Source organism: Pollachius pollachius, assembly GCF_949987615.1.
Source record: "Pollachius pollachius genome assembly, chromosome: 11".
Classification (NCBI taxonomy): domain Eukaryota; kingdom Metazoa; phylum Chordata; class Actinopteri; order Gadiformes; family Gadidae; genus Pollachius; species Pollachius pollachius.
This window is the reverse complement of record NC_136944.1, coordinates 2,899,505-2,922,599: the sequence shown is the minus strand read 5'-3', so window position 1 is coordinate 2,922,599 and position 23,095 is coordinate 2,899,505. Positions and strand designations below refer to the sequence as shown.

General features: G+C 42.4%; 1 protein-coding gene across 1 annotated transcript; it reads right to left on the bottom strand.

The window, feature by feature from the left end:
* Nucleotides 1–109: 109 nt before the first annotated feature.
* On the bottom strand, nt 110–22,554 carry LOC307083221 (adhesion G protein-coupled receptor E3-like; the record flags this gene model as incomplete). Its single annotated transcript, XM_079747055.1, has 16 exons — nt 110–251; nt 8,882–8,937; nt 10,405–10,470; nt 10,702–10,861; nt 11,018–11,109; nt 16,444–16,510; nt 16,606–16,847; nt 17,252–17,455; nt 18,034–18,237; nt 18,380–18,609; nt 19,316–19,429; nt 19,584–19,631; nt 20,892–21,038; nt 21,199–21,282; nt 22,174–22,237; nt 22,456–22,554. The coding sequence occupies 16 exons, from the start codon at nt 22,552–22,554 to the stop codon at nt 110–112; spliced, it is 2,019 nt and encodes a 672-aa protein (XP_079603181.1).
* Between the last annotated feature and the right edge of the window lie 541 nt (nt 22,555–23,095).

The following is a 23,095-nucleotide window of genomic DNA, read 5'->3' as shown; positions in this document are numbered from 1 at the left end:
ATTTAAAACATACCTAAACAACATTATAACATTAACATTATACTTACATAAATAACCCTAACAACGACAGAACGATCCCTGCCCCGTCCCTGGTCGGCGCTGGGGGGCCTCACACGTTGGGCCGGATCTCTGAGTAGTTCTTCTTTACGCCCGAGAACCGTATGATCCGGAGTTCGGGTTTCCTTAGTTTGAAGTCCTGCCACAGGTACTCCAGGGACAGGACCTTGGTGGGCTTGTTGATCCATATGTACCTGGAAGACAGGACCGGGGTCAGGGGTCAGGGGTCAGGGTGGTGGTGTGAGGGGTGAGGGGGGCCAAGGACCCGGGTCAGGAAGTGGGGATTGGGAGCAGGGCTCCATATGACATCAGGCCCTTGAGGTCAGCCTGGGCCTGAGTCTATGGAGGAAACACTGGGTTCTCCTTGGCAGGAGTTGGTTGGACGCTGTTCTAGGCTTGGAGCAGTTCTAGTAACTTTGAAAGGGTTACAAATGGGATTTCTAAGTTCTAAAATGTTCCTGTTTTTCAGACACAATTCTAGTCGGCTAAATTGGGTTCTGTCAGTTAGACAGGGTTCTAGCGAGTCCCTCTTTTCAGACCCAGTTATATTCTGCCATCCCCTGCTCCCTTTGTCAGATCAGGTCAAACAAGCTCCAGTTTTCAGACACAGCTCAAGTGGGTTAGATTGGGTTTGGTTAGTTAGACTGGGCCTAGGGAATTCTTGTTCATCAGACGTTTCATGTGAAAGAAACGCCTGTCTCTGTACGACCCCGGTGGTCCTGTTCCACATTCCTATTATAACATGCTGGATCGAATAGTTTGATGAAATAGGGGGAAGGTCTGTGCAGATATCGGGGCTAGTTCCTGATTGGGTGGTTTGTGTGCTAATCGGCAGACAATGAAAAGTGTGAATTCGCAATACAAGGAGGAGCGGGAGCATTTCACATTATATTTGTTAAAACATTAAGGGAGACCACATGCTCATGGAGGCAGCTGAAGCCCAAAAATGTTTTCCACTGTTAGACGTTTACAGTTGTTTGTGAGCGCTGCTCTATCATTTCAAAACCGTGTAGTGCGGCCAAAACTTTAGCCCCTCCCACTGCACATCACCCACTGGTAAGGCAAGTTTCACTCACTGGTCTGGGGCCAGCAGGGGGTGCTGCCTCCCTGGCCATCTCATGACGTCCAGATACTCCCAGGTTTAGGCCATGGTCGGCTCGGGAACCGTCCTGTCAACAACAACAGATAATTGAAGAACTGCTCCAACACAATGGAAAATGGAATGCATTTATAGAGCGCTTTTCTAACCAGTGGCCACTCAAAGCGCTTTACAATACTGCCTAACATTCACCCATTCATTCAACCATTCACACACCGACGGCGGTGACAGCCACACAGGGTGACAGCCAGCTCGTCAGGAGCAGTTAGGGTGAGCAACCTTCCGGTTACCAGTCAACCCGCTCTACCTCCTGAGCCAGCTGCCATCCCCAAAACAAGGTTTCTCCACAGTGAAATAGGCTTTCCGTCTCATTTAATCCAATCAACAGAGTGTGATGCACCAAGAAAGATCTAGTAATAAACAACATGAGTCCGATCCTGAGTCGCAAGGCAGTCAAGTCAAACCTCAGGAACCACCACTGTTAATCATAGTGGCAAACAACTGACATGATGCAAACAGGCGGCCATAATGAACATGCTGTCACTGGTCGAATCATGAACACAAACAAGGTGAATAAGAGTGAAAATAAAACGTGTGTTTACCTCTTTGGTAGAAAGACATAGTAGAGTGTTGCCCTATGGATTTGAAGGGGAGGGGGAAGAGAGAAGAAATTAACAATGCACTACTTGACTGAATTCAACAATGATTTGTCTGTATGGCAAATACATCATGCCATACAGACATTTTTTAATCTTACGGAAGATAGACATGGTACCTCTGGTCAATAAGCACATACAAACACACCTGAACTGCTGCACAAATAAGCCCCTCTTCTGACAGAGCCTTACTGACCTGTCCCTCTTCTGACGCTTATTTCCAACACCGCAGCCCACATATTTCCCCGTATTTCGTTTTTCTTTTGACCAATAATAAGTAATGATCTGAATGATAAAACAGCTCCCAGTGAAGGGGGCTTTCCTTCTCCTTCTTCCCCTCCATGTGAGGGCCCTTCATCAGAGGGGTCATCATCGTAAGACGGACACTGGGGTCACTCGTGGCTCATGAGTAATGAAGCACCTTCACGTGAATATTGAGCTCCTCACAGAGCTCCTCACAGAGCTGTCCAGTGGGTCTTACACACATGTGATCAAAGAATATATTTGGTTTCATGCATTGGTTTTTTCATACCTTTTAATGGATAATGTCCTGTTTAAAATGTTCCTATTTTACATATGAATACATTATCATTATTTAAAGAGTTTAATGGGATAATTCACCAGTGGAGATATGAATGTTATATGAAGCAAATAATTCTATGTATTATAAATGTGTAAAAAAATTGAAATCGGTTCATCCTAGCCTGAGAAAAGGCAGAAAGTGTCTCTCTGGTTCAAAAGTAAGAAATACTCAAACTCCCACAGTGCATTGCGCTCGCTGCACCGCCCGCCTGTTTCCGTTTAGAGGGGAAAGGACCATAGACAGACGCAGGGCCGCCATCTTGGAATGGTGATCCGCTCCCCTCAGTGCAATCCGTTTGGCAGGAGCAATGAACTCTCAGCGCATTTAATAAATCATACTTCACTGTATACCACTGATTTTCACGCGTTTTTTTTGTCATACGTGTAGCTATGATAAAGGCCACATGGTTTGGCGTGTTTTATTATTCATAGTTGGCTTAACAGTAATATAATATTCTTATATGCTATAAGTGACCAGACGCCCGAGATCAAAACTGGGAACATAATCCCCGAGAAGGGAAAAAAAAACGGTCAGCTATTTTTAAGTTGAAGAAACAATATATAATTAGGCTATATGTACATATATATCCTACATAAACAATGTATGAATACATAAGATATCTATATATCTTACCTTATAGACTGTATCTCTGACTGTTGCTGCAGCAGCAGAGTTTATTCTGTCTTGACACTTTGTATTGATATTTTGTATTTACTTTTATTAACAACATTCTTTCCTTAAATTATTATGTTTACAGTGATTGGTTTATATTTATTTATTTTTTTTATTTTTTATATTTCCTGAAAGTTTATATATCAGCTAAAACCACCAATCTGTTTCACTGGATTGAGAATAAAACCAAATTCTGTCTTACCCAACAATGTTAGTATTTGAATGTTGTTACTTGAATGACTCCATTTATATCATGGTTACAATTATACTGTTAAAAAAGTATTGCCGTATACTTTGCCTAAAATGAGAATGCATGATACAAATCTGCTGATGGATGTTTATTTGTGGATGGATGGGTGGAATGGACAGGAGTTTGCAGGTGGGAATTGATACAGGAAAATGATCAGACCAGAACGAGTGAAATTCAAAATACAATAAAAAGCAGCCAGGGTAAATGCAGACTGACCATTTACAGTGTTTCAAAAATAAGAGAATAAAATGCAAAATAATTATCATGGAAAATAAATCTATCACATTAGGCCTGATTATCATGAGTTAGGAGTGAAATTCAAAATACAATAAAAAGCAGTCAGGGTAAATGCAGACTGAACAATGTAGTGTATGCAAGGCAATGTGAATGTAAAAAATATCAATATCTGTGTGGGATTAAAACCCTGAAAGAGGACTGTTTTGCATAGCTTCTTTCTTTGCAGTGCTTCCTATCTGAAGTTTAAGAGAGGCGAGTTTGGCAATGTGGTGCAGCCTTATCTTATGAAACACAGACACAACCAATGATAACAAGTCTGAATGGTGGTTGTCGACACCAAACTGTGTTCCCCAAGCAGAAATACATCTTCTGTTCCAATTTCCCCTCAGACTTTATGCTGCACCCTGGCTCCCCATCCACACTTCAAGATGGTGGCCGCATTTCTCGCGTCCCAGCTGCCAATGCTGCGTCTATGTATAGGATGCCTATGGGAAGGACCCATTATACTAGCGTGAGTGGTAGCGCGAGCAAAATTTGTGTAAACATATCCCTGTGATACTTTGACAAGTTTAGACTTCTGCTCTTTTTTTCAAACGCATCATTTGTATATTACTGTACAGCATAAAAACATTTGCTAATTACAGTAGCTCAGCATATCAAGTATTTGTACTCAACCTTTTCTCCCAAGTTGAAATAAGTGTTTATCTTATACAGTAGGCCTACTTTAGTATAACAGCACTTGAGTTAGTAAACAAATCACAACAACCAACATGAATTTGAAGTTTTATTCATGAAAAAATATGAACTATTTACAAAAATAAAACGTGTAGGGTGCGTTTGCTAGAGTCAAAATAGTCACAGCTCATCTTGGGCATCTACTGTCTCCTGGTAGCCACAGTACTGCCCATCTTGTGCTGGGTCATTAGCTCTGATGGCCTGGACAACACAGGAAGCCGATACTGTCTAAGAAATAAAGAGAACATTAGCAAAGCAAGATAAATTATGCCTTGAGTAGCCTATACAGCAATACACAGACTTCAAGCTACCGTAAGGTAGCCTATGCTCTGCCAATAAGATTGGCTAATTTCAGATAAAACTACATTGTCACGTTCCCCGGGACTCAAAACTATTGTAGCCAATGTGTTAGTAAAAAAAACAATCACTTACTCTCTGCTGAGGCGTCTGTTTCTCCCGGCGGGCTTTGGCTGGCGTTTCCAGTTCACAGTTCTGGGTCCGGAAATATGTATCCAATACCAAACTGTTCAGATGAGGCGTAAAACATGGGTGAGAGGTTATCCACGGCCCCGTCCTCGCCAAATTCAGCCATTTTTTCTAGAAGAAACTGGCATCGCTGAAGTTCGATGCAACACAGGGACTCTGTTAGGGTCTACAGGCGAACAGAGCAAACCGGCTCCTCGTCTCCGGCAACAGGCATGGCTTGTTCAGCAGCAGCCGCAGCAGCCTCCTCTAGTTGTGTCAATTCTTCCTGGCTGTATTCTGGCTCGTACAAATAGCCCTAAATGCCGGAATCAAAAACAATAGATTTTCAAAATCCACTTTGGCTGTTTCACATTGCAAATTTGTTCTCTAGCAAAGCAGTGAAGAAACATGGCGGAAATTGTGTTGACATCTCGTACGCAAGCTCCCGCCCCCCCTCATTCATTATTGGTGGGCTCACAAATTTGCGGAACCAGTGGTTTGTAGTCCTCGGCCCTTCTAGCAGGCAAGCAAAGTTTCCTGAGATGACGTCAAACGCTTCATTTGACGTCATCTCGGGAGAAAATTAGATCAGGAAAGCTGGGCCAAGGGAAGACTGGGTTAGACTAAGGGATAAAAAACATTTTTTTATATTTTACAATAGCGATATTATAGTGGTAGAACGCCGGTTCTGAATCGGTGAAGTACCCCTTTAATGAGTCACTAATGCAAACCTCTGTTTAGGTGTTATTGGGCTGTGTCTCCTGGAAAAGCAGCAGAAGCAGCAGCAGCAGATTACTTAGTGAGATGTCCCAGGAGTCACAAAACAGTAAGACAGAGAGTCAATCCACTCACCCCAGAACCACTGACAGTAACAGACACACTTTCCTGATGGGTCTTCGTGGCCTCATGCCGGTCATTGGACTGGGTCCGGTTTAGCTCTGGTCCTCTGGGGGGGCGAGTTAATCCTCTGGAAGTTCCTTCTGTGAGATAGAGAGAGAGAGAGAGAGAGAGAGAGAGAGAGAGAGAGAGAGAGAGAGAGAGAGAGAGAGAGAGAGAGAGAGAGAGAGAGAGAGAGAGAGTCCATTATATTTACACTTAGCGACAATTTTTTATAATAGCGACTAGCTATTGTCTATAGCAATAGCGAATACAATTTTCTGTACATTTGTCAGAAGAAGGTGAAACAACATATCACATATCTCTGGTCGTCAGCCCCTGGTCGTCAGCCTCTGGTCCCCAGCCTTCGGTCCCAAGCCTCCGGTCTCCAGCCTCTGGTCCTCAGCCTCTGGTCCCCAGCCTCCGGTCCTCAGTCTCTGGTCCTCTTGTCCTCAGCCTCTGGTCCCCAGCCTCCAGTCCCAAGCCTCCGGTCTCCAGCCTCCGGTCCTCAGCCTCTGGTCCCCAGCCTCCGGTCCTCAGTCTCTGGTCCTCTTGTCCTCAGCCTCTGGTCCCCAGCCTCCAGTCCCAAGCCTCCGGTCTCCAGCCTCTGGTCCTCAGCCTCTGGTCCTCAGCCTCCAGTCCTCAGCTTCTGGCCCTCAACCTCTGGTCCTCAGCCTCTGGTCAGCCAACATCAAAGCTGATCACAGGATACACAGCCAAAACAATTCCTGAAGATGGTGATCGGGCACAATCCAGATGTTGCCTACACCAAGAAGGAAGAATGGCATGGGTCTATACAGATGGTTTACTGGTCTACACCACCAGCCGCCACCGAGAGAGAGAGCAACCAGTCCAAAGGCAACACATCAAGGTTCTTGCCATCTTCTCTACACCCCACTCTCCAATTTCAGCCTGGGATCCCAACCTACATCGCGTGACAACCAGGATGGTCACAAAGAGTAGGAGCTCCTCACATCTTCATCCTTGCAGCATCATGCAGACATGTCCCGCTGTAGCCATATACTCAGTCATCAGCAACAGAAACCAGTAAACCAAAAGGCGTGGTTCACGCCTGTGCAAGTAAGATTTGAAGTGAACAAAGATTGGTCGGATTGCAGATGCAGAAGTTGAAATGGCTGAAATAAATGGAAAAAAGTAAGTAGTACTCAACCAATCAGAGATGTTCCACGCTGCAAGCCCCACCCCCATAGCTCCTGAAACTTTGGTAAACACTACCTCGTGAACAGGGACCTTTGGGGTTAAATAAATGTCCCCGGAACTTAATTTAGACCCTGGTTCCTGTGATTAGAACACACTGAGTACGTCCAAAGGTTCCTAGTTCCTTGGGTGAGTTCCTGCAGTTAAAACGCGTCTGGATGCATCTTACATAAGGTTAAGTACTTCTTATTGCACATGGAACAAGGTGGAATCCGTTTTATCAAATGATTACTCAAAATATGTGATATCACATTTTTACTTGAAATTTGATCTTGATTACTCATTGTACTCATTATAACCCAGGGCTTGATGGTATTAAGAAATCTGCAATTTAACATTACATTGGCTCTTTCACAGATATGATGGGTACAATTTTTAAAACTACCTTCATAGTCACAGTGTTTGTCATATTTTTGTGTTGTTTACATTTTAAGAGTTTGTATTTTGGCAGCATTTCTATATTTTTAGTTAGGTTAGGGTTAGGGTAGTTGTTTTTAATTTAACTGTTTGGTATTTTTGAAGTATTTGTTTTTTGGTAACATTTCTATTCTGATAGGCCTGGTGTCTTCTTGGAAGTATATTTTAAATGACGGTTGGTGAGAGTTTTAAGTCTCAAAGGGAGGAATATAAAATAATGTTCTAATTCCTGTAACAGTTAGTTTCACCATCCTCTTGTTGACAGCCCCCCTCTAGTGATGGGTCGTTTGCGACCGAATCAGTTCGAATGAACAAATCTTTAACAAGAACGAACCGAACTGATACTTGTCTCTAGTTCGTCTCGTTCGTTCTCAGACTCGACTCCTCTCAGACCCACTAGTCGCTGAATCGCTTACTCGCTGTTTGTTCACTGACTGTGAGTGGTGAAGAGGCTTACTGAGTGAGCGTACAATAATACTATTCAATATCAGTGAAATGGTAAATGCATGCTGTCTTTGTATTTTCTGTGTCATGCCAGAATAATCAAATATTTGAATCTGTCTCGTTCTTTCATGGTTCGTTCTCCACCCGGGACCCCCACCATCATTGCTAAATCAAGTCTATTATCTTGCTGATAAGTTAAACATCCAATCAAGGGCGTAGGAACCGGGGGGGACGGAGGGGACGTGTCCCCTCCAATATCGGAGACAGGCGTATTTGTCCCACCTAAAAATTATACCGGATCTGTCAGGTTTCCGATATGTGTCCCCCCCAATGTTAAACTCATTCCTACGCCCCTGCATCCAATAATCAACTACTATCCTGCTATGTTTGGTTAAAGTTGTAGGCTAATGTTGTGTTGATTGATGACCGACTTCCACGATCGTTTGAGAATGAGAACGAAGGAGGAGCCGGGTCTGACTGACTTCACCGCTACCGGCAACTCGACTGAACGAACAAACAAACAAATGAATAGGAACTATTCTTTTTGGCGAACTCACCGACGCGAATTGAATCAAGGAAAATAATCATTAAATCCATCACTAATGGTAACCCAATAGGAAGAACAGGGGTTGCACCTTTTTGTACACTTAGATAGGACCGTCCACCACTTGTCATGTGTTTTGTTGTACTGTTGTTTGTGATGAATTAACAACAGGGTAACAGAGTGATCCATGGATGGGGGATGGGGTTTGTTGTCTGGATATTTTGCGAGAGAATGAAGGATCAAACAATGCATCTTGGCTCTGTAGTCGATTTGGGACAAAGAACTTGGGAACTACACCTTGATTTGAATAATCTTCTTCAATCCAAGTGGGTTATCCTTATCCCTTAATTGTTATGTTGTTGTAACGTCTTAGGTATAGTATTTGTACATCACAATATCCAACTCAGAAGTAAGGAGATTTTACACTTTTTTCACTTTCACTTATTTACTAACCAAAAAGGTTGGGTATAACAAAACAAAGAAAGCCCTTGCCACGAAAAAGGGACCTACACATGATACACGGAACAGTTATTCTTAGTGTTTACATGTGTTATTAATACATTAATCTAAGTTATAATTTTTTACATCCATTGCTTCCCTTTTTTTATTCTCCCCTTTTCACCATCACTTCTTTTCTTGCTCCTCAGTGGCGTCCATGTTGTCTGAACCGGAATGAAAGTCTTTCTGAAACGGGGAAATATAATGTTTGTAGTTGTAATCACAATGCAATAGTAATACAATAAAATTACTGTTCTGGCAGTTTACTTTTTTAAAAAACCCTGTTCTCCAATGAACTGCTGCTCGGCTGGTTGCCTCTGCTCAGGGTACTGTGACACAGCGGGGCTCGTCCGGGATCTTTGTTCCCAGAGATGATGTTATCTCTACTTTGTTTGATGGCTTATCAGTAGCTTTTTGCAGACATTAACATTTGTACTACTATTACTACAAACATATCATTTGGGTATGTAGTAGTATGGTTAGACACAGAATCAACTTTGTGCTTTGTGCCATGGAAATGGCACAAAGTATATTTATCTCGACAAACAGATCCTTCAATCTGGTGCATTAAGTAAAATTCTGATTTGTTTGTGTGAATATGAATCCTGGAAGTACAGAGTTCTTGTGAGAGCACAATTTAAATTTGATCAGCGAGTCACTCTGGGAACGAGTAACATTCTCATTCCCCAATTCCCTTGGATCCGAACATTTAACAATCACAGCGTTGTATCCGATTTGGCAAGCCAGAAGCGAGCTAAACATATGATGACAGCGCTGCAAGGGAAACAGTCCGGAATCAGGCAGAAAACATTGCAAAATGGCTATGGATGAACACCAGTGGTTTGAAACGGCTTTGGCTGCTACAATTAAAGAATTAGACTTGGCTTTTCCTCAAAGCTTTCCTTTGCAAGGATGACACTTTCGCTGTTTCACCGACCGTATATGGCAAGAGTCTAATCTATCGATTAGCTCCACTGGTAGGTTAGCCTATGGGGCTCTGGATACGTCACCCCTTGTATTCTTCTGATTGGTCGTAGTGTTATCCAATTGCGTGCAGTGATATTTTCAAATGCACGCTTGGTGCCGCCCCTCGAGTTGGGCCATTTTCATTACTCATAGAGTACTAAAGTGAAAACATCACGTTGTCCTGGCAACCGGATTTTCAGTTCTAAACAACCAAACGAGAGATGGCGTTTTCCATTGCTTCCATGTGTTGTTTCTTTCAAAATGAAAATAAATCAATTTGAAGGGGTGAAATTCATTACCAATCGAAACATGTCGAGGCGTTCATGTATTGCCCTGGGGTATTAAAAGGAAAAGTTCACCGAGCATGAAGATAAAGTTTATAATGTAACGGTAAATTGGCCCAATCTCAATATTACTTACATCATTGGTAAACAAAATTCGCAAATCAATTTGCAAAAAAAATCGTTCCTTTTCTATAAAACGTTCGTGTGGCATGGGATTTCGCCTTGTTAATTTGGTTTGTGTAGAACCGAAAATCAGTTACTATGGAAACGTGACGTCACACTTTAGTACTCTATTGGCAGACCCTACAGCTTTCTATATGTGGGTTTCAAGGCTTGTGAATATGTAGAATTCAAGTTTTGTAATTTTCAAATATGTATTTAATTTTGTGTCTATGCCCCTCACCGCTGTTCCAGCGTTTCCAGATTTTCCGAATGAGCAGGACAGCCATTTGATGTACTCTCCCCTCACCTTGGAGGTACAACAACATAACATGGATTAATACTAATGATAATATCATCAATAATCATATATTAATGACATACTGTAGGCTATTTTTGGACGGTAACTTTATATTCGATAGTGAAACTATAACTGCTAATCATATCACCATTATCAATGTACCAGTTGGATAAACATTGTCCTGTTCTTACTGTCCTGTATAAAGATGAACCATAACAAGTGTTCCTGATTTGGACCCACCTCCTTGTTGAGCAGACAGTGCACGATGAAGAGGAAGGTGCCCTGCTGGGAGTTGAGCAGGATGAAGAGCACCTGGAAGAAGAGGTTGGCCTGGTACAGACCCAGGACCCAAGTGCAGCCCAGGATGACAGACTGGGCCAGGATCTTGAACACAATCAACCTGCAGAGACGTTCAAGAGAGGCTCAGCAAAGCGGATCAGGGACAGGGCACCCCCTCTGGACCAACCACGTTACTGCACCCTCATTGGCTGGAATAGTTCCATTTTACGTAATGTCAGACAGAAAAACAGACGGAGAGAACAGAGTCTGGTTGAACCTGGTGTCCTTGGACTGCGACACGTCACTCTTCATGCTGGCCAGGGTGGGCCTCAGGCACACCAGGGTGGCACAGAACAGCACCAAGTTCATCTTCAAAGACACAAAGGCACATTTTAGAGGAGCCCACATGTTAGCCTACATCATTATCTCTAGGAGATCCTGGAATGGTCACAGACAAGCATTGGACCTCTCATGCTGGCACACAGCCCCACCAAACACACACTTTAGAACGTTGGCTAACTTCTATTCAACATGTTGGCCAAACCTGACAACGACCTAGGAAAATAAACTGAAAACATGCTTTGTTGGCTACTGCTTTACAGAATACCAAGTCTTGGAGATAAGGGTTGCTGAATCAGTAAACTCTTTTAAAACACTTCTTAAAACACTTTTTTATAGACTTGCTTTTACGTGACGTCCTTTTTTTATTCTTTTTAGGTGTCAAGCAGCAAAGCTGCGAGACAACCTATTGTTTTTGTACGTTTTCTTATTATTATGATGCTGCCATGGGAGTCTATGGCAGCCCATAGAACGCCTTGGTGAAAAGTTGTGAAATTTGGCACACTGATTCAGGGCAGTTACAGGATCCCATGGAGCAAATTTGGGGTCGCTCATGAACCCATGAGCTCTAGCGCCACCAACAGGTCAAAGTTGGACATGCATTCATGTTTATAACTTTTGACCCATTCATCCAATATTCACAAACAAGGTATCATTGGAATCCTTGGGCCAAGCCAAGTTCAACGCATCCTATATCGTCCTTTTGCGCCATGATGGACTTTCCGCCATCTTGGTTTATGTCAAAAACCTTCAAAATGCATCTCCTATCACAATTTTCGTCCTATCATCTTGAACCTTGGCACACATGATCTTCAGGCCATGCTTGATAAAAAACATCAAAGATTTTTCAAATTCAAAACCGTTTGGCTGCTACAGCCAATCAAATTCGACCCTGAAGTCGCCAAACAGGAAGTGAGCCAATATCTCAGCAGCCCTTTGACATATAATAACCACACTTGGTACATAGACCCATGACATTATTATGGGGGCACTCATTAAATTAGGTGACCTTTGACCTCTAGGGGGCGCTATAATTAATGAAGATGTGTTTTAACTCCTCTCTCTTCACATGAGTATATAACAGCTTTTTCTAATTCAAAACCATTTGGCCATGACAGCCAATCAAACTTGACGGCAAAGCCGCCAAACAGGAAGTAAGCCTGTTCTCAGCAACTCTTTAACATATTATAGCCAAACTTGCTACATAGACATCATTCTGGGGACACCCAAACTATTGGGTGACCTTTGACCTCAGGGGAACGTCAAACAACAATGACTTTATTTACCATTCCGCCCACTTACAATATAAACTGCAATTCTTGCTGGATTAGATGCTTCTCAAGAACGGATGCTTGTTAACATTTTTTCTCTGTTAGGGATATTGTTCCGAATACTCCTATGTATTCGTGTTATTTGTTCTGTCAGGCAGACGATAATGCCCTTACCACTAGGTAGGGTCATTTTTCCATTTTGTAAACATTGACGCGTACTTGCATAATGCTGTAGTTCATTCCACCAGCTGTCGTTATTACTAATTACTGAGATGGTCATCATGTAGCCACCCAGCCGATTACGTCTCTCCAGCAGAAATAGTTTATTGAGTCCTATTCTGCTTGACACCCACATTGCTGCTCGCAGCTATATTTATTATTTTTATTCTTCCTAATTCTCTTATGTCAAAGCACTTTGTAAACTATTGTTTTTAAATGTGCTGTATAAATAAAGTTATTATTATTAGGGGTCTGAGCAGCGAAGCTGCTTGGCCCCTATTGTTTCTGTAATTTTTTTTTTCTCAAATTCTGTAAAAGTCATACTGCAGCCTATACCGTGAGTCGAAAACTCTTGAAATGCTCAGGTATGGTTACCAATAACCCCCTCTACCCATAAACCCAAATTTATATAATAAACCCCAAAAAATCATGAATTAGGCTTATTTCTCCTCACCAGATTGACCTGGACTCAAAATTCTTTCAGAATATTAATCTCTAGAATCAGACGCATTTATAGAATGTATACTTTTCCCACAATTTCATATTAAAGCCAAACATGATACAAAGATTCACAGGCTACAAAAATAATCACAAATTCACCAAAAGCGCCACATAAAATCCTTAGGCCAAGCCTCACAAAAATCATCGAACAGAATTTGTTTTACTTAGTTCCATTTGAGAAATATTGGCCAATAAAGTTGGAGCTGTTAGCCCATTTTTCTTATATGACCATTTTGTTATTGTATAAAAAAACATACGACTAATATTAGGTGGATACCAATACCCCCCATTACTAATAAACCCAAATTGTGGTACTGCACCCAAAGGTGGCAGTATTTAAAAGAAATATGAACTAGCCTTATTTCTCCTTACGAGATTGACCAGGACTCAAAATTCTTTCATCATTTTAATCTCTAAAATCAGATGCATCTTTTTCTCCCTGGTCTTCTGCTCTAAAAATGTTTACTTTTCCCACAATTTCACAGAAAAGCCAAACGTCCAGTCTCAACCCATTTTGCCTATGTGACCATTTTGTTATTGTATAACTACCATACGGCTATCATTAGGTTGATACCATTAACAGTGCAAATTTTCAGATCTGTACTCTTTTAAGAAAGCCAAGAATTATCTTGTGAAATGTGTGCTTGGAGTTTTCTTGATGTTGTGTGCTTATCAATAGACATTTTCATGATGTGAATTCAGTTCAGGAATGACAGTGGCTCAATGGGATAATGCCTTGTACTGGTGATACTTAGGTTGAGTGTTGGAATCCAAATTAGAGTATTATGAACAAGCTGAACATGACATTCTTTCATTGCCACTCATTTAAGAAACACTACATTGAACAGCACCTGAAATTCATTAGGCAATCAACATTCCGGCTCATTAGTTTCCAAGAATCTGACACAGTGTGGCATTAAGGGGAACTTCTTCGTCAACCATTTTTCCTTCATAATGAACTCTGTCATAATAATATTTATTTTGTTAGTGTCAACAAATGTTTAATTTCCCCACGATTTCAAAGATTTTTCAGGTATTTGCTTTTAAAGGGGAACTATGCAACTTTGGCTACTTCTTCGCTGTTTTCTTGGTTTCCGCTAGCATTGAGCTCCCCCTACAGCTTCGGAGGAGATATTTTACAACACTGTCGTAACAACTCGTTGACGACCCTTCCCCATCCACTTCTACGCTAGCCATGTGCATTTGTTTCCAAAGAAGCCGGCGAATGCGTGGAGCCATATCTGAGGTAGGTGTTCATAAAGAGTAGACATTTTATACATTTTGAAAGGGTGTATGTGTTACAATAAACCCATCCTTTTATAAAGTTGACAGGGAAATGTTATATCCTAGATTAGAATTGTTTTACCTTTGGTTGTTGAACAGAACGATCAGTGTAAGAGTGTTGGCCAACATAATACATAACGATAGCATGAACAATTTGCGCAGAAATCGTACATTTATGTATCTGCTCAAGTACGTCACTTGTGTACGGAATTACAGGGAAATGGATTCAGAGATCGAGACGGTACGCTGTCGCTAGTCCCCGCAGGAGAGTTGCCATAGGCAGACGCTGTGTCTGGAAGATTAGGGACACATTTACGTTTATGTGTAAATGCCTGCAAATAAACATTGTAAATAAATAAATTCCATTTTTTTTAAATAACAGATGTTTGCAACACCGTTCTTTCAGTTGTTGAATAATAAACTTCGGTTAGAAAAATATTTATTTTGGATATTGAAAGAAATGCAAGTGACAGTTCTTCATGGTTTGTTTTTTGCCTTACGGCTATTGTGTAACATCTTCTTGAGGGTTTTCTGGATATCTTCGTGACACTTGCACAAGTTCGGATGTGGGTGGTGGCTGTACCGGGGCAGGCAGGCCGAGCCGTCTTGGGTCATCAAGCCTCATAACAATGCTGTTTGCCAACGCTTGTAACTAAGAAAAAATACAAAGCAATCCTTTTACAAACATGTTTACAAGCGGGGAACTACACCAAAGGTATAACATGGCTAAAGCTATAATGGAGGTTCATGTATCTTAACAGTTCTGTTACCGACGAATATGTGCTAACTAGCAGCTCTCGTGCAGGGTACTTCATTATATGGCCAGCCGGACATATCACATGATGTAGGATATACACTCTTAGAAAAATCTGAGACATTCGAATAGTGGTCTAGTGATCTAAATAAACAAGAACCTGGATTCAGGGATTTAGCCTGTATCTGGGGGACGAAACAGACGAACAGCAAAACAACCATGAAAACAAACGTGTTTGGTAGAGAGTACGCTAACACCCCAGCAAGCAAACAAGCTAGAAACATACAGGGCTCACAGCAAAACGGTCGAGCAAACACATTTTTACAGACACTATCAACATCAAGAAGCCACAATACAAAGATGACAAAGTTCACCCAAGGGTACTTACAATTTCAAGAGCAACACGGCCATGTCAAGTCGGCATCAGATTTGCAGTCTTCTTTTTCTTTCAGTTCACTCTATTCCTGAGAAGCTCGCCCAACATTTACTCGTGTCTGGCCTCTCTGTCGGTCAGTCTCCCTTTTCTGTCTCCGACATTGGGTTTCTCTGTCACTTTTTAGTCGGCTGATCCATGATGAATGTAACAATCCCTTCGCTACTTGTGTTTATATCGAGCCGGTTGCGTGTTTGTGGGTCTGTAGTGCCGTAAAGCAATTCGGTGCTTCGCTAGACCCAAGACTCCCGCGAGAGTGGGCGGCGGGTCGCCGGCAGAAAGTTGCGTATTCCCTTTTTCCGCCAAGATTCGCTAGGGGGAGTCGAACCAGCAACCAATCGACCCATAAAGTGTTATAGAACTATCACAATGACTCTTAACCTGTTATGTTAAGGTAAATTAAGCCAAAAAAATTTGCATAGTTCCCCTTTAAGAAAGCCCTTAATTCATTTGAAAAATGTTTGCTTGGAGTTTTCTGGATGTTGAGTGCTTATCAATAGACATTTTAACCATGTGAATGAGGCTACATTTCAGGTTTGTCAGTGGCTCAATGGGAAAATGTCTTGTACTGGTGATCCTTGGTTTGAGAGTTTGAATCCCCATTAGACAATTATGAACAAGTTGAACATGACATTCGGCCATTGCTCTGCAGCCCAATCACCTGAAAGCCGAGGCACAGTATGGCATTAAGGGGAACATCAACATCTTTCCCTCATAATTATATCATATTATATATCTTCCATTAGTGTGTTCTTGACTTTTCATTTTGCTCGGACCCCGTTAATCACCGCTTGCGGTTATATTTAATATTATTATTACTTGTTGCTAATGTTACGTGTTGAATTGTGTCCCATCTCACAGTGTAACAAAAATACAAATACAAATATTGTCAATGTACTCACACCAAGGAGAGCGACCACAGGCCCTGTCAGAGCCCAGTTGAAACTGCGTTCTGTAGACAGCCAGCACCTTCACAGTTATAAGAAAAAAGTTTGTGTATGTCATATACGTAACTATAGATACACATGGTCATAAGTTTGTGGGTCACTGGCAATGCTACTCACACCTGTGAGTCTGTGGCGCCATATCCATCGGAGAACACCGCGGCAGACACGCCCAGAATCACAAACGGTGCGCCATAGCCAATCAGGTACAGCACTGGTGTGGGGAGGCCGTCCCTCTGGATGACCTGGACCTTGGAAAGTCTCCGGACCAGCAGGAAGAGCTGCAGGGCCTCCAGGAGCATCCAGGAGAAACTGGCCAGAATCAGGAAGTGGAGCACGCCGGCCATGACTTTACAAGCCACCTACAGAGATGACCAGGTTCAAGGTATTTAACCGACACTCCTCTATACTCTACATCCTCCCTGCATCCTCATATGGCCTACCTTCCTATGACCTCTTATCCTTATGCCTACCTTCCTATTACCTTTCCTTGTATGGCCTAACCATTACAAGTTACAAAGTATAGTTTTCTGCAACTTGACGTTACAAAGCATAGATTTCAATGTCAAAATGTATTTTTCTGTTTCTGTTGTCAATATACCATTTTGTCAGGCCCCTTGTAAAATATAACGCTAATAAGGCCATACCTCAAAATATAAGAATGCCTTCCCTCCGATTCAACACTAAGAATGCCCTCAGGGTATCATGAGGAGAGCATATATCCTCCCAGGAGGTGGACCTGTTCCCCTTCTGTGTGAACAAGCACCTTATCCTCAACGTATCGGTCCATCCAGAGCATCAGGAAGTGGGAGGAGGCGAGGCTGATGCAGAGGTGCAGACGGGCCGTGTTGTTGATCTTGGCGTTCCAGCTGCACAGGAGGAAGGTCACGATAGCCAGTGCAAAGAAGAAGAGGCCGATGGTCACACACACTCTGTTCAGCCACTCCAGGAAGGGGTCCTCTGGAGGAGGCTGGAGAGGAACAAGGCAAGAAAACGTGAAGCTTGTGAAAATATCGGGATATTGTCGATCCGTCGATAAAATCGTCACTGCTTGTAATTTGGCCCTAAAACAACACGGACAACGCTGTCTGCAGAACGTTTGGTCTGGAGGAATCTAAGGGCCAAAGTGAGATTGGTTTAGATGGTTTTAATTCACTCTTTTTACCAAAGTATATCTGACAGAAATCTGTCTCTTGCCAGTGTGGCAGGGCTGGGAGGGTTGTTGGCAGAAGTGGTGATGTGGTTAATCTGTGCAGGGGTGGCCTACAGGCTTGACTTTGACCAACTTTCAATCTTCAGAGATTGAGATCCCTACTGTAAAACTGATTGTTGTATTAGGCACTTGTATTGTATCGGTATGTGTCACAACGTATGAGCAGTTTCTGCATCAAACAAGGCAGGGATGGAACCCTGTCGTTCCTGCTCCTGTGGCTCTCTTGTAGAAAAGACACATCTGTAAGCTAAAGGAGGAAAATACGTCATCCACAGAGAACACAGACGACACATCGAGCAGTCAACCCGCCTAAGGGTGGGCTGCTTGGTACGTACGTCTCCGATCTGCAGGATGAGAGCGAAGGTGGAGAGGTGGGAACAGCTGCAAATGGTGTAGTTCTCATCGGAGTACGCAACCCAACAGCCATTAACCGACCAGCGGCTGGCCTCCCCCTCCTCGCCCGTGGAGGCATCCAACTTCACGGCCGTCTGGTCTTTCTCCTCCCAGTACACACAGGTCACCAAGCCAGCCTCCGATTTCTGAGGATGCAAAAAAACAAAAAGGAAACGGTAAAGAACTGATATCGCTTCATGGATGATGATGGATGGAGGTATAATATTTTGGTGGATAGATAGATGGGAGGGTGGATGGATGGAGGTGTTGATACATGGATGTAGGTACAGATCGATGGGTGGATGAGTTGATGACGATGGCGCATTCTGTCAGACGGTTCACCTTCTTGTGCTGGATGGTGAAGTTGATTTGTTGGGAGAAGTTGGAGTGCTTGGTTTTCGGTAGGAAGGCGGTGATGATGTCCGAGTTCATCTCTGTCTGGTTCTCGGTCTTGAAGAAGCCGGGAATGAGAAGCCTCTCCATGTCGCGGAGGGTGAGGACTGCAGCTGCTGCCGATCCTGCAAAAAAGCGACAAATATTTTTTTGGGGTTCAGGTTTACTTCATTATAAAGTTGCTAAGATATAATCTTTATTCGTTTTGGCCGTAGTATACTGCAACACGGCCATTGAATTCCCTCCATAAATGTGCCAAATATAAATATTTTACTGCTGGTTGCAAAAATATCTAGCTAATCTACGGCTTCACAACGGTCGTGTGTAAACCCTTGGTTGACTTCACAGAGTCTACATACATAGTGTTTACAGTCTATGGTTATATCACCCTATATTTTATCACAAGATCATTAATGATAACAAAACAAACGGTTTCATTATGTTCCAAAAAGTCCAGAACATTTGGCCAAGTCCAAAGTTTCATCTGAATCTCCAAAAAATGTTCAGAGCAGGGTTATTTTCACATCTGTACTTTTATTTTTTTCTTTAAACAGACTAAAAGAAACCACAGTATCCATAAATATGAACACAGTCATGATACAAGTGATTTGATGTTCATCACACTTCGCACGTTCACAACTGCTAATCAAAGAACAATATTTGGAAACTATTTTCCATTTTTTTACAATGCATTTCGATCAAATTTCATTGTCCTCAAATATACCAGAAGTTTGCCCCACCAAACAACCCAAGATGACCGCCAGGTAAATAAGGTTGATGGTCACATTCAGTTCTTCCACCCAGCCAGCTGAGGGGGTCACTATTCCTCACCATTGTTGTCCTGAGCCAGAGCCTCAAGGTTGACCTCCATGCTGATTCCTTTGACCGAAAGGACATTACTCTCTCCATTACTGCTTCCAAGACTGAAGGTCTGTATGTTCAAATCTAGAGGGAAAGTTACAGAGACAAAAGGCAATAAACAAGTTGATTGTGATCCAGCAAGCCTTACCATGGTTCCTATTGCCTCATTCCTAGTACCTAGTTCCAACAACCTAGAGACTAGGTACTTGCTCTAATGTCTTGGTGGCATGTTTCCTACCTACTACTGCAGTCTGGAGCGTCTTGTTGGTTCCGTTCTGGTTGGGTTCTACAAGGGAAGAAACCAGACCCTCAGAGATGTGCAGGATCACACTGCCTGTATCTGCATCACCATCACTGGTCACCGCCTTGGGCGACTCAGAGTTAGCACCTGACACTTCCTGCGGCAGAAGGAAAGCGTTGCTATAGTTGGGTGACAACTTCTTGAAGGGTATTAACGGATTCAACAGACATAATAGTTTAATGTACCATTGATGCAGAAAAGCTGTTTTTCACTGTCTGAAAAAAAACCAAAGACAAACTGCCAATGTTATTAGATTGTTTATTTTGTGTAACCCTGTTTTATGTTTGAAACCCCAATCAGGTTATCTGTTTGAGAACTAAGTAGTCTCTGAAGACAGATTAGCAGCTTGCAGATTTTTTCCACAACGCCCCAGCCAGTGTCTGAAAAATTATAAGTAAATTTCCTAGACACGGTGTTCATGAAAATGTATTGCCCTGGAAACAGAACCGAGGCATTTGATTTGAAATCAAAGATTAACTCTGCATCATGATTGGTTGAAATACCTTGGATCCTGCTCTGGGTTTCTGAATCCCGTCACCCAAGACGTGGCTCCCTAAAGAACAGACATGTAGGCTGGAGTGTCTAAAGGAAAAGACGGCCGCCACTCGTTTGTCTTGAGAGACTGTGAATTAACTATTTGTTGATCCATACACTGACCGCTTCTGACAGAATGACGCCTGCATTATCCTTCAGCTGTTGGGCGATGTTTCCAAGAAAAGCTCTTTCCTTTGTTTGTCCCTGAAACAGCGACACAAATCCACGCTCAAACTTTTTCCATTTCCATTTCATACATTTTTAAGAATAGCTATTTTTTCAATCTTCGTTCTGAATGCATCTCCCAAACTATTCATTTCAGTTCAGTTAACAATTTTTTTCTTATAAATAACAGTACTTGCCTCTGGAGGTTCAATCGCATCAATAATGTCCTGAAGACCTATTCAATTATTATTGAAGACAATATCTTATTAATAATTACCAACAATAATATTGATATTAAACATCTTTAAAGTGGCCTAAGCCCATGAATTATGTATAGGATCTTTGTTTTGTGATGATTTAATCAGCTTCATGTCTGTCTACATTGTATGTTCTTGGTATCATCTTTGGTATGTTTATGTAAATGTTATTATGATTAATCATGACAGACCTTCATGTTTGTGAAAATATGATGTAATTCAATGTTATTTTTATGCCTGAAGAAGTGCATTCCTAACTACAATATGTTCAATAAGTCGATCTGCTCACTTTGGCAGAACGTGACACCGGGTTCCCAAATGACCCCCGTTGAGGGGTAGTAGCCATCAGGACAGGAGCAGTCGAAGGTCCCTGGTGCGTTGGTACACACGGTTTTAGTTCCACAAAGATCCACCATCTCACTGCATTCATCGATGTCTGTGGAGAAGACAGGAGGTTGGTCGAACCCGACCTGCTTCTGAGTCAGGCCAGTACAAGCACAATATTATTGGACAAGGAAAGACCAACCACACACCATTGCATGGATTTTCAGAGCTGGCGATCATATCTGAAAGGTCGAGGCGGTAACCATGGTTACAGGTGCAGAAATGGGCCCCGATTGTGTTGTTACAGATGGCCTCAGGGCCGCAGATGGGGACGTCTTCCACACACTCATCAACATCTGTTCAGAGACATAAAACATATTTGAATGACCACATTCATCCTTTGCTTTTGTATATTTGCTGACTCTGTAAAATGTATCCATCATTGACTGGTTTGGGTACACCCACTGTATTTGGTAACACGATCCACAGAATTATAAATCAGACAAAATAGGACAATTCTACGGTGGGGGACTTAGAACAAGCAAGTGATTATGTGTATAAGTGATGGAAGATGCAGATCTATGCTCTCTATGCAGATATAGAGGGCTCATTCTAAGGTCTTCACAACACAACCTGGGAATATACACTTTTTATGTGTAAAAGGCCAGTCAATTATTCACATTGCTGATTTAACCGAATCCATATCTGAGTGATCAACAGCATAATGTATAATATTCCACCTTTGGCTACATTAGCTCCTGCAAAGTCTGTTACCTGCCCTGGTCTGTGTGTGTGTGTGTGTGTGTGTGTGTGTGTGTGTGTGTGTGTGTGTTTTAGTGTGTGTGAGTGTGTTTATTCCCTTCATCATATTGTCTATTGACCCCGGTGGTTCTCTAGCTCTCTGTTATCCTGACTTCCCGAGTGCTTCAACAGCATCTTGTGTGTTTAGCTCCAGGCCAAAGCTCCCCCCCGTCTGTGTGTTCCTAGTGTTTGTAAATGTTGTGCGTTTAAGTTTTTCTTGTGTCTTAAATTTACATTAAGTAAATCTGTGAGTTTAGCACTGTGTGTCTAAGTGTGTCTGAGTTGCAAGGTTGAATCTTCTTTTTTTTGGTGGATACACAGAGTGTCCAGAGTTTGACCAAGACCAGAGTATGGTGTGACGCCCTGGGGAGCGACTCCACGTCTCTCAGTCTGCCGTTCCCCTGAACATAGGCACTGGTCATTCAGCAGATGGCGTGACTAGATACCTTCACAGGTGTTGTCCTCATCAGGGGCCGTGGACGGGTCGGTGGCTATGTATCCCGGCTCACACTGGCAGATATGTTTTCCAGGAACATTGGTGCAGTCGGAACGAGGGCCACAGACGGTGGAATTGAAACACTCGTCAATATCTAATCAAGGGGCAATTAGTGGAAGGAAGAAACACATATTAACCAACAGAACTCAACTCTAACCAAAATCAGTTCAGAAATACAAACGTATTACAATGTTGAACGTCACAGATAACATGATGGCCGTGTTGATATCACAGGGATATTGTCCCGCTGGGGGTTGGAGCTGGGGTTGGAGTGTTTTCTACAGACCTTGGCATGGTGGAGCTGCAGCAGGCCCAAGCTGATACCCCACATGGCAATCACACTCAAAACTTGCTGGGATGTTCTTACAATCACCCTCACCGCAGGGGTATTCGAGACACTCGTCAATGTCTGTGAAGAGAGTCAAGGACAGACATTTTTAGGGAGTGAACATTATATAAGCAGTGTTTCTAATTTAGTTATGTTAAAGCGCAATACTGGCCTATTCTTATTTCATGGCTGTTTTTGTATTTGTTGAAAAGCAACCAGCACTAGGAAACTGCAAAATAATACGAATAGCCCGAAAGACATTAGGCCTACATTACTTTGTCGTGGCCTGTCAATTATTCTGAGTTATACTCGTACTATCTTGATTAAATTACTGGATATACTTTTACTCGCTACGTAAGAATTACAATAACTCTTGGATATCTTGTGTTTTTAATGAAATACCCTTTAAGAATAGGCATATAATGACCATAATGAAAATCGTTGTATCATTCAGGTCGCTTTCAATGATCTTTGTTGTAAAAGTCTGTCTCGCCTGATGAACCCTCCCCCCGCCAGTGTGTTAGAGAATATTATTCAATTCTAT